The 15,778-nt window shown below is 45.5% G+C and overlaps 4 protein-coding genes across 4 annotated transcripts; 2 read left to right on the forward strand and 2 right to left on the reverse strand.

Moving 5' to 3' along the window:
* Window positions 1–1,176: 1,176 nt before the first annotated feature.
* On the reverse strand, window positions 1,177–1,914 carry AOL_s00075g54 (uncharacterized protein; the record flags this gene model as incomplete). Its single annotated transcript, XM_011122365.1, has 1 exon — window positions 1,177–1,914. One exon carries the CDS (start codon window positions 1,912–1,914, stop codon window positions 1,177–1,179), a length of 738 nt encoding a protein of 245 aa, XP_011120667.1.
* Window positions 1,915–7,226: 5,312 nt separating this feature from the next.
* On the forward strand, window positions 7,227–8,144 carry AOL_s00075g55 (uncharacterized protein; the record flags this gene model as incomplete). Its single annotated transcript, XM_011122366.1, has 1 exon — window positions 7,227–8,144. One exon carries the CDS (start codon window positions 7,227–7,229, stop codon window positions 8,142–8,144), a length of 918 nt encoding a protein of 305 aa, XP_011120668.1.
* A 687-nt stretch (window positions 8,145–8,831) lies between these two features.
* AOL_s00075g56 (uncharacterized protein) lies at window positions 8,832–11,985 on the reverse strand (the record flags this gene model as incomplete). The annotated part of the gene is made up of 4 exons (XM_011122367.1): window positions 8,832–8,948; window positions 9,007–9,174; window positions 9,235–11,867; window positions 11,943–11,985. 4 exons carry the CDS (start codon window positions 11,983–11,985, stop codon window positions 8,832–8,834), a joined length of 2,961 nt encoding a protein of 986 aa, XP_011120669.1.
* Window positions 11,986–12,719: 734 nt separating this feature from the next.
* AOL_s00075g57 (uncharacterized protein) lies at window positions 12,720–14,572 on the forward strand (the record flags this gene model as incomplete). The annotated part of the gene is made up of 2 exons (XM_011122368.1): window positions 12,720–14,417; window positions 14,483–14,572. 2 exons carry the CDS (start codon window positions 12,720–12,722, stop codon window positions 14,570–14,572), a joined length of 1,788 nt encoding a protein of 595 aa, XP_011120670.1.
* Window positions 14,573–15,778: the final 1,206 nt, after the last annotated feature.

Consider the following 15,778-nt stretch of genomic DNA (forward strand, 5'->3'; position numbering starts at 1 on the left):
CATCCTTCCCTCCCTTGTGGCATCCGGGAACAAGACCAGGATTACACGCATGCTCGCACCCAGACGTCACATCACAAAGGGAGGGTCGTTACAGGTCCACATGCAGTCTCGAGGCTACATATACACCACTACCCAAAAAAGAAGAGTAATATATATAAAAAAATCCAAAATAACCAACTTTTATATTTCCCTCCCTTTCCCTACCGATCCCACCAAAATAAATAAGTAGATAGGTATATTAAGAAAAATAGTTTTCCTCATCCAAAATATCCATGGTATAACCATATATACAAAAGGAAATTCACAGATCGCATAAAACAAGGGAAAATAAGGTCGAAAAAGGGGGAAGAAAAACAAAAGGAAAAAAAAATAAGGATATAGGAAAAAGTTGTGTATATAAAAATCCTAAACAATAACTCCTAACCCATATGACGAACAATCACCAAGAGATACCAAAAGGAAACGAAAGAACAAAAAGGAAATAGTTCGATGACACTATGAAAATGGAAAATGGAAAGAAAAAAGGGAATGGAAATACACTATTAGCGCCCCATATTCTATTATTACAGAATATACAACAATATACCAAGGGATAGGAAAGAAAGAAAGAAACAAGAATCTATCAACTTGAACGCCCGATAAAATGCCGAGAAAGGAAAATGGTTTTGGAGGATAGGTCGGTAGGTATTCGAAAAGGAAATCCGTCAACAAGAACAGAAAAAAGAAAAACCGGGTATTAGAGCACAGCTAGGAAACTGATATGGATGTATAGGAGGTCTCCGCGGAGTTATGAGATCGAGAAAGGCGTAGATTCTGGGAATGATAAGCGCACGGGGAATGCAATGGATTTTCAAGCACAGCCCGTAGAAGCAAAAAATGCGGAATGTGTCCAGAATTTGAGGTGATATATATAAGCGCGGGGGTGTTTGGTTTTGTGATGGTTTTGATGTCGACGGTTGTATAAAAACGGGCGTAGATAGCTTGATCCGAATAGGGTCAATCGATCGAGGAGAGAGGGTCTGGATCGATGCTGCTCTCTTTTTGCGGGAACTCTAACTTAAAAGGTTAAAGTTAAGGTTTTCTCGTTCCGGGTTCGAGTGTTATAACAGTGCCAAAAGTGTGTAGCGCGAAAGACGTCGACAAGATGTCTTAGAAATCCCAGAAAAGAATGCCACCCTAATTCCCCCCTCTCCGTGCCATAACCCCCAAGCTCGACACTAAATCCATAGCGTCCTCAAAACTCTCATCCGTCATAGCTTCCATGCTAGCAAACGCATCATCAACCGCTTTTCTGGCAATGCTTCTTGATAACGAAAATTCCTTCATGCAGTCGTGTGCAAATGCCGAGTACTCAAGCTTGACGCTCAACCGTAATGGATGCGAACCAGATAATAATCGCGTTGCATAGTCGTCAGCTGTTACAAATGCTTGGGATGCAATATTGATGTAATTGTAGAACGAATTGGTTTGCCCCTTTACCGGTTGATGTTCATCAGCTTCTGCCAATTCCGGCGTCGTCGGCTGCGTCTGGTGGAATGGCCCGCCCGGTAGCGAGAAATCGGTCTTGGTTTGGTACGTGTGGTCGAATAGCACGAAAATGTGAAGAAACGACGCCTTCAATTTCAACGCTAGCACCTTCAATTCGATGAAATTGAGCACAAACGGTAAAACGTAGACGTCCAGTAATATGTATCCTTCCCTTGCCATCCATATTATGTGTCGATATAGGTCCAGTGATTTCGTCGTCCTTGTCGGGTCCAATTTCCGCTGTTTTCGTGCCCGAACCAACTTCTTGGATAGTATCGTCGATAGTCCTAACACTTTGAATAGTGCCGCCGATAGACTCTCATTGTGAGTCCCAACAACCTTTGCATAGTTCCCCAGGTATTTCTGATCGACCTCGGAGCCGACCATCCTGCCGCAACGTACTCCCCCACCGCGCGCTAGCTTGCCGTTTTTAATAAGAGAGGGAAAGAAATAACGTCCGATTCTGCAGAAGTTAAGGGGGGAAACAATCAAAAACAACAACCAGAATTCCCCAAAGAATATATTTTTTTTAATTCGTCGCCAATGTCGAAAGGAGGGGGTCACCGGTCGGAGGCCTTAACCGACAGAGGAATTTCGAGTCGAATGGGTTGGACCGTTCCGCGTTAATCTGACCTGTTGACCAACAAGAATTGCAGAACCTCCCCCTTGTTTAGGTAACGCAGGTATTTCGTCGACGCCGAACCACGGAATTGAAATCGCTAGAGAAAGGATGAGGCGTCGAAATATTATGACCGTCCGAAAGAAATGACAAAAGAGAGAGCCGTTAGAATAGAAATGGTGTTTAGACTGGAACACGAGGATTGAAAGAGTGGTAAACTAATTTTCCGCTGGGATGCGTCTTATTATTTTTCCCAAATTGGCTTCCCTCACGCTACTTTTTTCTCTCTCTTCACTCTTTCGTATCTTAACCGTTTGACTTGTGGCAGCCCGCCTAAAGGTCCTCCCAAAATTTTTTCGTAAAATGTTGTCCCTGATAATCCTTGTTCGAAAAGCAACTTGGGTTCTGTTGCGGGTCGCCTGTGGAAATTTCGGGCGCAAGGTCAGCGTGTGTGTCGGATGCCTCCAGCTTTCCTTTCCTTTCTTTTTCCTTTCTAACAACCAAACATTCAAATGCTTCCTATTGTTCTCCTTGCTTTGAATGAGCTTCTGGGCCTCGGAAAACTGTTCGTGCGTCCGGCCTTGGCAGATTCAATAGCGCTTCGGTACTGTGGGTGTGAAGGAAACTGCAGATGATGTCGGCTGGCACTTTCTTTTGGACGCCGAATCGAAAAAAAAAAAGGTTGGCATGAAACACCGTTGGAGCAAGTGATGACCTGTCGATGACCTGGGGGCGTATTTCCAGTGATATAACTAGCTTATCGGGTTTACCGCTGCAGCCTTCCTTTCCTTTCACTTTTTTTTTTGGCCCTTCCCTTTTGCTTCCTTCTAATTTTTCCAAATTACCCCGTCGGACTAGCTGTCTATCTTTCTACCTTCCGCAGATATGCAGATGAGACGGCCGGGTGCCACAAGAAAAACCACAAGCGTACAGAGTCCGTCTATCCAAGGTCGACAACGTGTTTCGCAGTCAGGTGAATAGGCAGCCTGGACAAGGTTTAAAAGTCAATGAGGATTGTTTTTCTTTCTTTCTCGGTCCTCGAAATTGGAAGAGTCGAGGATAAGTGTGGCTTAACAAGGTATCGTGATGAGAAATGGGGTTTTTTGCGTAGCAAGACGGAAGCAGATGTGAAATAATGTGATGAACCGAAACTATCGTGAACTCTTCCCTAAACAGATTCCCAAGCAACCTCCCAAGCTAAAAAAATAAAACAGTATAAAACAAAACAAAATAAAAACGATAGAAAATGCGGTCTGTGTTCCGAATATTCTTTCCTGTCGTAATAGGTTCTGGAAAACCTTTTTCCCCAGTCGATGAGATGGGGCCAAAAAAATATAAATAGTCGAAGAGGGAAAACTTTGTGTTTCCGTGGGTCGCTTCTGGCTGCATCGCACAAGTGCAGGCCCGCTCGCATATATAAAAAGAATAAAATAAAGAAAAAATACAACCTGGCGGGCCTTTAAACGTCGACCGATCTGACCATCCGTCCCCTTTCTGCTTCATGCAATGCGCCTCATTGAAACTTTTTTTCTTTTGTTTTCTTCTTCTTTTCTTCTTTTCTTTCCTAAACTTCCCTTATCCCTAGTCACACTGACGAGATGGAGCCAGGCCGTGCTGTGATTATATGCATGTTGCTGTAACTTGTTGCAGGAAGTGGGAAGAGATGAGGCAGGCTGAAGTCGCTAACTTAGAAGAACGGCCGTTTCTCCAGCGGAGCAATGACCAGGATCACACTGCGAAGAGAGACGTGGCAAGCCCTGAAAGTTCTCCCTGTTCTGTTCAAGACGGACATCTACTTGTGTGGTATCCCTGCTGGCGGCCTTGTTTTTTTAATAATCGATGCTAACGAGCTAGCTAGCACGCAGAATGCAAGGCCAATTGATACTTCTTGAACATTGACTTTTGCGTAATTGAGCAAGTATACCCTCGTTTATCGACAAGACATCAGAAGGGCAACCTGCGATCCCAAAGGCATGGGTTCAGCTTAGTTCCCACGGCCGGGTTAGAGTAATGTATCCACTTGACCAATGCGATGTGGGGTTCTGATGTGATGGGAGAGGATAACAAGATGTGGCATATGGTGTATATCTATGTAAGAGGTGTGGGAGGCTGGATACCGACAATTAGTTTTTTTTTTTTTTCGGATTGATGAGCTGGCAGGCCCCAACTTCGACAACCGCAGCGTCGGACACGTCACTGGCCACGATCTTAGCCCGGATGATATACTCGAATATATCGTCAGTGAGAGCTGAAGCTAGGAAGGCCCAACCCGAACGTGCCGCCTTAGGTTGTTCATCCCGTCTTTTCTGTCGTCTTTCTCGACTTCCAAAGGATCGATGCGGTTTTATGCAAGCAAGGGACAGGTAGAGGTACCTGACAGCGTTATGTTTGATGTCGATATAATCGATGCCACCAAGTAGCCTGACAAAGCCGAGCTAATACTAATTTCAACTGCCAACTCTTCAAGGCTCCATCTGTTAATTACTAAGTCGTAGTTAGCATCATTCATCCCAAGATTTTTTTTCCCTTCCCATTCATTCATGCATGGCTTTTTTTCTTCTTTTCTTTTCGTTCCATTCGGGATCCCAATGGCCAGGAATCGAATCTGTCCGTCCTAACCCACGAGCCACCCGATCAGCTGAAGGGAAAGGACTAAGCTACCCAAGTATGTATTAACTTTTTAGCTTTAAGACATATCCCTGAAAAGCCGAACTCGAGTCATCGTCAGGTGTCTCCATAACCAGCTGTCAAAAGGCAGGTTTATTCGATATTAACTGTTCCCAGCGGCCATCCCCATCAAACAGCAACGTCAAGTTGCGACTCCTGCCAATCGAGCCCTCCAAACCGGGTATAAAGCCCGAGGATGTTCGGCGCATATTCAACCTTTCAGAGGCTTCAAATTAGGTGGTTGGTCGTACATACCTCAAACATATAATCCAACGACGTCACGTTTTTTCCTCCCACCTTCTGCATGCTGATAACCGGGGGGTAAACATTGATAAAAAAACATGAGGCTGGGTCAATTGAATGAGGCCGTTCACCTGTTCGTTCAGGACGATGACATGACATCGTCAAACATATCCAACGCAAGGGCAACACATCACTAGCCGCCCACATGGTCAGGTCTATTTCCAGCGTAATGAATAAAGAAGTGAATCCCGGTATACCTCATTTGAATGCCGTAACGTATCACGGAGTACGATCTGTAATGTCGATTCGGAGATGAAATATACATACTTACACTTTCATATCAACGAGTGGTCTTAATCTTGCCGATACTGTTGTGAAGCTCTCTGCGTTTTGCGCGCGGGAACAAAACCCAATAACGCTACAATCTGTGGAGATGTACCGATTATAATACGGAAGGGAAAAGTCGAGAAACCCTGATCCCTTCCCTTGTCCTCTAAAACTGCACTTTGGCAGGACGGCTGTGTGTCATTCTGCTTCATCCGTCTAGTTATTACTGGCTAATAACTTGCGAACCATCCATCCCGTCCAATTCTCTCCGGACATTTAGATTTCACCAACAAAAACAACACACTTATCTTGGACTAGTTCAGATGGTACTAACCAATACCGCTTCCCTCTAAATTTAATGTTTTTGAAAACCCCCTCCAATTGTTTGCAATTAGAATATTGCAGGATCGTGTATGAGCCTGATACAATATGGCTTGTACCCTGGCTATGCCCCATCCTTAACGTATGGCAAATAAGTGGTGTAACTTAGATGTTGGGAAATTATTTTAATCAGCATGCACCCAGCATCTACAGTGGGCGGGATCGAATGCCTTGGTGACAGAGTCAGTGAATGAAATCATTTTCAAAAAATATATGATACGTACTTAGCTCTAGGTTTCCAGGTTAGGTCATACATGCAGGCGTTGAGGCGTTACTTATCATATTTAGAGAGAAGTACAAAGCTAGCTATTCGGCCAGACTTCTCGACTAAACTAAGTGCGGTCTCATATGCATCATCTGCCACAACTAAATATTTACTTACATAACGGTCTATGGGCAGGGTATGAGGCCATGTGAGGTTCTAAAGCCAAGCAGCTGATTATATTGTGCAGGGTTCCCTATGTCAGACTTTATGCGTCCTTGAGCAAAACTCGAGGACAGATCGACTATTCCATATGCGGCTTTACAAAACCTAAAGACACCGTTATAATTAAACTATTGACATACATTCTCACCTGACAGATATGCAAGCGGTTCTAAATTTCTTATCCAGAATATATTTTACACTATAGAATCTAAAACTTCAATGAATAATCTTCTCTCACTTCCCATTAAAATGATCAATTGCAATCAACATATATTTCCAATCTATCTACCCGAGGCATGCACCGTTCGAATCTTATAATCACTTCCAATGTATCAAAGATTTAATAGATCAATCATGGCGCCACAACCCTATCTATCTACATACGCAGTACAGAAAATGTTTGCTCAAGAAGTATCACTTTTTTCCCCACCATGACAATGTCTTCGTACACTCGGGTCTCACACAGCGGCAGCCAACATGAGATATATTATGTCGCACAACAGCGAACAAGTTTGAGTAACTCGTACAAAAAGGGTTATGTGCATGCAAGGAATGGCTTTGTTAATCCTTCCAGAAGTTTGCCTTTTAAGAACCAGCCTCTTTTTTGAAGATGCATCCTGCGCATGCGTGTAGGCGAGGGGCTCCTCTACGTAGGTTTTTTAACTCGAATATAGGTCTCCTTACAAAAGTAGAAGAATATTAATAGGTATATCGGGTGATATGATCGATAGTTATGCAAACGGAATTGATTGGGGAAAGTATTTAAGTAGCACCGCGGTCGTCTATCTCGAGAGTTTTATAGGTCTTAAAATTAAAAGCTCGCTGTATACACCTTTAATTTGCCTCACACCCTTAAATCTATCTATAATTGGTTCCTTTACAAAACATTCTAAACCTTGCGACGTTAATTCCAACCAACCGACCAATAAATTATATTCAGAAGTCGCCCCATACGTATAATAACCCGTTCAAACTAACCTAACCACCAATATCGACATTAAACCCCCACGTGCATAATAACTAGCACAAGGAGTAATGTGCTTCTTCAACCGCCTCCGCTTCAAATGCGGCCACACCCAAACCTGCATCTTCCAAACCTGCACCACAGCCCGGCACACCCGCGGCCGAACCTATCACACCACCTGTCGTCCCTCAAAGCGTTCCAACCGTAACGTTCGAACATGGGATCTTCTAGGCTCATGCGAAAACTGTCTAAGACTTCAATACGGCGGTAGTAGGGGTTATTCCATGGGTACTGGTATCGGTATTCCTAGTGATTATAATAATCGCTATGGATATGGATATGATGCATTTGGAGGTGGGAGTATGGGAGAAGGATATTATCCGTACTACCCTGCTGGTGATAGGGTATATAATAATTATGGTTATACCGGTGGGTATAATACCCCCCGTTATTGGGACCGCGATCATCACCATAATCGAGGATACAATAACTATAATTTCATAAACCCATATTCCTCACACCACCACCGTCGTCATCATCACCAAATCTCCTCTACCAACCCCGACGAATGCGACGAAGTAAATTGTATGAATATAAATACTCCAAAAGACATCGAAAGGAACTTTATCAGAAGTGGATGGGGTAGCCCTTATATTGGATCTGGTGGTAATAGAGGGGCGTTGGGGGGTGATGGGTATGGTGGATATGGGTATGGGTATAATAGTGGTAGGAATAGATTGTTGGATAGTATGCAGGGAGGGATGGGCATGGGGTATCCATATGGACTTGATTATGGGAGGTATATGTATCAAGATGATGATGTTGAGGGAATGGGGATGAGAGGATTAAGTCCAGAATTGGAAACGACGCAACTAAGGGCTATTGAGGGTGGTGATAGTTATGATGGGTATGATGGAGTGGGAGCACGAAGTCCGTTTGTGGGGAGGAGGGGGAGAACTCATGTTCCTGATGCTCATATGGTGGATTGAAATGGAGTTAGGTATTATATGGCTAGATATGGTTAGAAACTATAGATCGTGGGTTCTGTATTTACGTCGATGCAACCTTGGTTTTGATGCTACCATGATGTTTTTGCCAATAATATTGTATGTATTGAATTTATGGATAGATCAATGTATGTTTATATTCCTCTCACGAGACTAGTGAAATTATAATCAAGTCCCTTTGAATATCTTTAGAAGTTAAGGTAGTATTTTGTATTTATTGACCACCAAGAACTGCGCACTCGCATGCTTTCGTATAATACAATAAATAGTAATAAAAAAGTGCCCCAGAAAAAGAAGTTGTCAATATAAACATGCTGAAAGAAGTAAAACAAAGCCTTTAAAAGTGGAGAAAGAAACTAATCGATACAGAAATGGTCTACATTGACCCGCCGAGAAACACCCTCGCGTTCATATGTGCATTAATTTAGGGAAAAAAAAGGCGGAATATGACAGAGGGGGGGCGACATCGATAACCTTTACAATCAGGTTTATAAAAATAAAAAGCAGTAACTGTAATTATCAATTAATTCGCAATAAAAACAAATCTCATACGCCAATTCTCTCATGCACGCCGTACGTTATGCTTTTTCGATAATATCGTCAAGGGAAAACGGGGGAGGGTTAGAAGAAAGATAGGTTAGTAACATCACGTCATATCGACCGTTCCACTCACTGCACCAGCTCCCAGCTCTTCAATCTGGTTTCCTCGCACTTCGTGCAAACTGGTTCGTTGTCGCAGCCGCCTCGGAGGAAGTATCTTCCATCCTGGAACTCAGATCCACATTCCTATAAGATGTTGTTAGAATCAAAGCACATCCCATTGGTTTATAGGGACGAAACTTACAAAACAGCAAAAACACTCCATATGCCAGTCGGCATCCAGTGCCTTGACAACAGTATCGGTCACTGGCTTCTTGCACTTCTTGCACTTACTGCTATATCGTTTCTGGTAACAGCAGAGGCACCATGCGTACTTATCCTTTTCTACGAATCTCGACTTAGCGTCGAAAGGCTATCGAATATGTCAGCCGCTGCTCCTATGGGGAAAACAAAGTTCGGTTATATTACTTACATCACCACACTCGGCGCAGAAGAAATGACCAGGATGCCATGTAGCCCCGCAAGCTTCTACAACTTCACCTTCAATTGGGGTCTTGCAGCTCTTGCACCTAGGGCTAAATAACTCGTGGAAGTCGAGATGGCAGAAGAAACGGCCGGTTAGCTGAGCGTCGGGACCAGCGTCGGGAGATAAAGGTTCAGGGTAGAATGCGACATGCTCGAGACGGGTACTGCAGTGAGAACAACGGAAGCACTCTGGGTGAAACCTAAGCCCGGAAGCAGATACTGCTCTAGCGGAGATATGTTGTCCACAGGCGGTACAAGAAGCAGCAGATCTAGGCAAAGGAATACGGTGATTCGCGCCATGGCCATGTGTTTCAAAGGCGGCTCTTCGGTCAGCTATGCTGTTTTTCCTTGGAGATGGGAGAGGGCGTGGATCTTGTTTTTGAGTGGTAGGAGCAGTGGGGAGAGGTCTCCGGTCTGTTTGTTCGTCTGGACCGGAGAAAGAGAAGGATGGAACTGAAGAGTTGGTCTTATCATTGTCGTCATCGTCAGGAACATTGATTATCGGAACGCTAGGCTTAGAGGCATTATCATCGGGAATGTTGATAGAAGGTATACTTTTCGAATTGGGCGTAGAATCATCGGAAAATGAGAAAACAGGGACAGGAGGCATTGCTTTTGTCTCTTGCTGTTTCCTGTCTTCAAAGGATCTGGTGGGCATTGTCGGTAGCGGCTTACTCTGCTGTTGTGTAGGAGCTGCAGGTAAACGCCGGCTACCGGACGTCGGTGTATCGTCAAAGGAAAACGTAGGAATAGGAGGGGGTGTCTGGTTTTTAACTAGGGGTGCTCCGGTTGCCGAGGGAGATTGCTTTAGTAGCACTTGAGGATCATTAATAATGTTGGTTGGTGGTTCAGGGAGTGCCTTTGACAAGTCCGTAGGAAGCACTGGGAGCGAACGCCCAGAAGTTCCAACATTCGAAAGCATACGAGATACTGTTGGCTGGTTCATATGGCCAGATGGTCCAAAGCTGCTATGGAACTGTCTATTAAAATGATTTTGCGGCCCTGGTCGATGTTGGCTATGGGTTGGCAGAGGGGGGCCAGCATTGAAGTGCCGCATTGGCTGAATTTGTCCATAGCCTACATTTGTGCTCATCGAGTGCCTATGTTGGAGTGGTACGAAATTCTGGGTCGCGGCATAAGCGGCCATTATGGGTGGTTGATTGGGCTGGTAGATGTTCCCAAGGCTAGAGTGCCGCCCATGTGCGTTATTCATATGGGATGGAATCGCCCCGACATGCGGGGCAGGCGAAGGGCACACTGGAGGGGTTATTACAGACTCAGACCCTGTCCGAGTTCTCATGAATGCTGGCCTAGGAACTGTTGAAGGCAGTGATGCTGGTTGGGTTGGCGGCCTGTAAGGCTTATACTGTCGTTGTTCAAAAGACTTCTTATTACCGGTAGCAGCATTTGTCGAATCTTGAGACATGCCGACGGGAAGACTATTAGTCCTGTTGAAAGACAATTGGGAAGGCCTGTGCTCGGAATGTGGTTCGTTCCTCTCTTGAAACTCCTCCATACTGATATTTGGAAAGGCGGGCTTAGGAGCAGCAGCCCACGGATCTGCTTTCATTTGTAACTCAGAAATCTTGCCGGCGATCTTCGATACCTCAGCTGAAGGAACGACGGCATTTGGATTTCCTTGTTGGACATTATACCCGGCGTCACCCTTCCCATCATCTAGCGTCATCTCTGCAACAAGCTTATCATCCTCAACTATCATGACCTTCGTAGGGGGCGTCGGTGGCGCAACTGAGGAGAATGTTGGAACCCCTCGGTCCCCAAACTTCGGCCTCTTTTCTAACTCAGGCGGAGTCGAACTTGGGGTTGGTGGGGAATTGACCTGGTATTGACCGATCTTGTTGGTATTGGTAATCGACACAGGGGGCTCCGGCAACTGCGATTGGTGTATAGCCAGAGTATGTTTGATATCAACTGGAAGACTTCTAGTAATCTTGAGAGGCGCCGGCGAGTCCGGTTTTGGGTCATCTCTATATGAGTCCAAAATATCATCAACATCCCCAGAGACGCTATCTCCACTTTCGTCGATAGGCGAGTCGAGTAGAATGCTTACGGCCTCAATCTCTTGGCTGATATCGTTTTGCAACTTGATAATCGAGTCCTCCAAAGATTCTTCGAGTGGTGAGTCGGAATCCCAGTCTGCTTGGTTTTCTTTATCGTTTGCCTTTACTTGTGCCACCACCGGCGAAGGCTTCGTCTCCTCAACCATTTTAACTCTTCTCGTTGTTTCCGGTTCCTCGACTATTCGTGACTGTGCTCCTTGCCTATTCCCACTAAAGGGCGAAGAAGGTTTCCCTGAACTATCACCAATGATCCAACCATTCCTAGTCCGAACCGTCCCCTTCGACTTCTGTATATCCCTTACACTCCCCCCATAGCGTCGAAATGCCGAGACTGGAGAATCTGTTTGAACTCTGAAAATTGGTTCCGGTTTTGGTTCTTCCTTTTCCTGAGGTTCGGGAGGTGGGTCGTTGAATGTCATTGAGAGTCGTTTCGCAGGGAGTTCAAAGTTTGGCCTTGGACGAGGCTGTCGGTTTTGCTTTACATCGTTCATGTACTTGTCTAATATATGCCGTTAGTATTAATTGCTCCGGTAACCCCCGGCCATTTCCATATTTGAGAATTATATATGCATACCCAACTGCTCTTTCGTCATAAACGAGGGGCGCACCCGATCCATCCTGGCAATGTTTGATTCCAATTATCTAAAAGATACCCAGATGATCAAAGTATATTTTAGACGACGGCAAAAGACTGATCGATATATGTAGAGGTCGGTTAACGATTAGGATAGAAAAAGAATGATAGTGGAACTGTGGGGGCTGAAGAATGTTCAGATATTGATGGTGGAATGCTAATGGCGGGTTCTCGGGATCGAATATCAACAACGAAAGAAGATCGAAAGAATTGAAGACTGATTGCCGGGAGGTAATTGGTAGACCAGATACCAGATACCAGATATTAGACACACGTAGCGAATATTTTTTTTTGTCAAGAAGTACTCGAGTACTTTGTGGACCTTTGATATCAGAACTGGGGGCCGGGTACCTTTAATATGTTGGAGGCTGACGTTGTGGTTTGGCGCCGACGCTAGGATTATGTGTTGTTGGTCGTAAACAATTAGCTGCTTTTGATGGTTGCTGATGGTTGCCTGGGGACAACCAAACGAAACCATCAGCAAACACCACACATTTAACCCTTCACGACCATATCACTTCCCGAACGTCTTGTCGTCTCTTGTCCGACAGTGGAAAAACGCCAGGGGCTCCAATTGAGTATTTCCAAGCATCAAATCGAGGCGGACAGTAGTGTCAGGCTTCAGGGGATAACAACTTCCTTCCCCTTTTTTTTCTTCCCTTCATAGCAAGGGTATTGAAGGCGACGGTGCAGGCTGCCTAGCTATTATTTCTCCGCATGTGTGGGATCCTCTTTGAGCTCTCACAGGCTGATAACTCTACGACATCCTCGACCTCGGACGATCTTGTCAAAGATGTTACAAGAAGGGGTCCGGACTCACTTGAGTCGGTGGAACTCGTCGTCGGTTCCTTACGGCTAAAATTTACATCGTCCGTGCTGTCGCTACGTGGGACAGCTGTTGTTCCTCAACCTATATTCTCGAAATCGAACAGAACAGAAAAACAGGATGACGCGCCAGAGTATGTGCTTTGTTGGAATGGTGAAGCGTGGCGCTTCAATGGACAAGAATTTGGATCCGACGAAAACGACGCGCAGGTCATCTTTGCCCAATTGAGCTCGTGTAGTGGCAAAGTTCAGGATGTTTTGCAGAAAATCGAAGGACCTTTCGCTTTTGTGTTCTACGATGGATCGTCGAAAAGAGTATGGTTCGGGAGGGACTGGCTTGGGAGAAGGTCTTTGTTGCGAAGGAAGTCTGTTGACGATGATGGGAATTTTGCTATTTGTAGTATAGCAGATCCCCAAGCTACGTCTCAGTGGGAGGAGATTGAGGCTGACGGCTTCTATTACATTGACTTGCAAACTTATACGAGTCCCTGGCACCCACACAGATTCGCTTTTGTCCCAGACTCGGAACTATCCACTGAGCCTCTGTCGATGAAGCTACCAATACCCCAGCTATGCAAACACATACCACCAACAAATCCACCAGCCCTGAACCCACAGTCATCACCGGTTAGCCGTCTCTACGATCTTCTTTATGACAGTTTACGACTCCGAGTACAGAATGTACCCCGGCACTCGATACCACTGGTACCCGGCCACGAAGGGATACTACGGCCTTCGAAGGTAGGTATTTTGTTCTCTGGTGGGGTAGATTGTACTATGCTAGCGAGGATTGTGCACGACATTCTTCCAACTGGGGAGCCTATTGAATTACTCAACGTCGCCTTTGAGAATAAAAGAGTTCTTGAAGCTGCGTTCGCCGAGGCCAAGAAGGCTAGGAAATCGAAGAACGTTTCCACGCAAGTGAATGGTGAGACGGGATTGGGGCCCAGTGCGTTGGAAGACGTATCTGCCAAGGGTTCTATTGATAGTGTTTACGATATTTGCCCCGATCGCCAAACTGGACGGAAGTCGTGGCTCGAGCTCCAAAGTGTTTGTTCTACTAGAGATTGGAGGTTCAGGGAAATAAACGTGCCCTACGAAGAGGTTGTAGAGCACAAATCAGCCGTGATTGCCCTTCTCCACCCTCATGACACAGAAATGGACCTTTCTATTGGACTTGCGTTTTACTTTGCCTCACGCCCACTTGAAACCGATTCCCCGAGAATCTTACTGTCAGGGTTAGGCGCGGATGAACTGTTTGGCGGCTACGCGCGACATGGGACAGCCTTCAACCGAGCCGGATACCCAGGTCTGATTGACGAATTGGAACTTGATCTTACTCGTCTTGGGAAACGGAATTTGGGCCGTGATGATAGGATCATTGCTAACTGGGGACGAGAAGCGAGGTTCCCTTTCCTCGATGAACGTTTATTGCAAGAAGTTATATCTTGGCCCGTGACAGAAAAATGTGGATTCGGTGCTGTTCAATCGGGCGAAGAGTGGAGTACGCTTGACAATGAGAAACAGGTTTTGAGGCTGTTGGCTTGGAAACTGGGGATGAAGAGAGTGGCTGGCGAGAAGAAACGAGCGGTAAGGCTTTAAATACACGGAGACCTGCATTTAGCGATCGCTTACGGACTGTTTGATGTTTACAGATACAATTTGGGGCAAGAACTGCGAAGATGGAGGCCGCAAGGGGAGGAAAGGTTAAAGGGACGCAGAAGATTTCCGTGGTTCCGGGATAGGCGGTCGTCGACTTTTGGTATCTCGAAGCAAGGTTTCTCGTATTATCGAAGGTTAGTACATTTGGACTTTCCCTAATCGAAAAAAAACATTACGTTGCCCCGATGATGAGGCGGGTCCGTCGACAGACGGGTGCTGCCATTTCAGATACTACTGAAGTTGCTTTTATGCCTGGCAAACGGCTGTTACTTGAGGACGCTTCGACCCAACACGGCTATGGAAGCACTGCAATAAACGGCGGGCGTTTCTAATCGGTTAGTGGGTGAAAAGATGAGAGTGACATGTCGGAAGTGCGTATAAGATAACGTTGATGCAAGTAAGGCAATTCTGAGGGGTTCGATTCGCATTTTATGTCAGCTTTGTTATCTATCCGGATGCCGTTTATGCTTGTCAGATACTGATGCATAATGGGAAACACGCGCAGGCCCGTTCTCGGTAAAACTAACGTTAGGTGCAAACAATCCCTACACCATGTCCATGCCGTGCCGTTTACCATGTGTACCGTCACTGTCTGTCAGTTGATGCTTGTGATACTGTGCGACAATGCTAGGGTATATAAAGCCCATCCCTCACGGTATGTTATATTATGTGCGTTGTTAACGGGTTAACTTGTTGGATGTGAGAATGCATGATGTATTTAGCTGGAGTTAATTTTTGTCCCAGTGAACGACATTGCCCTGAACAGGCCTAGCCTGCAGGTATCCTGAACGATAGCAATCAATAGTATCTGCAAGGACGGCCCAGCTGACCCAAGTCGAGAACTTGGAAATGGACCTTGCATCACAAGCGCCGGTTCGAGGTCACGAAAGACTGCGTCTTGGAATGCTTAACTAATGAGCTAATGGTGGCAGTGCAGTCCCAAAACTGCAAGCAACATGCATCTATGTAGCTTCCTTGATCGGGACTAAACGGCATTTCGATTAGTTAGAGCTCCAGAGGACGCTACTTACCCGAAGCTCTGCCAGTGGGGTCGCTTACCATTGCTCGCCATGAACGATGCCAATGCGCCAGCAATCATACTGCTTTACTTGATCTGTACAATACAAACATCGATTAGGCCTGTAAAATCTGCGATCGAGGCAGGAATGGCATTCTGGTCAACCGTGCTACAACGTCAGGACTCTATGCAATCTATGCAACCTATGCAATGATGGTCATACAACAGAAGAGATGAAGGACAAACCAAACCAGGCCGGATGCTGCAGGTT

Source organism: Orbilia oligospora, assembly GCF_000225545.1.
Source record: "Orbilia oligospora ATCC 24927 unplaced genomic scaffold scaffold00075, whole genome shotgun sequence".
Classification (NCBI taxonomy): domain Eukaryota; kingdom Fungi; phylum Ascomycota; class Orbiliomycetes; order Orbiliales; family Orbiliaceae; genus Orbilia; species Orbilia oligospora.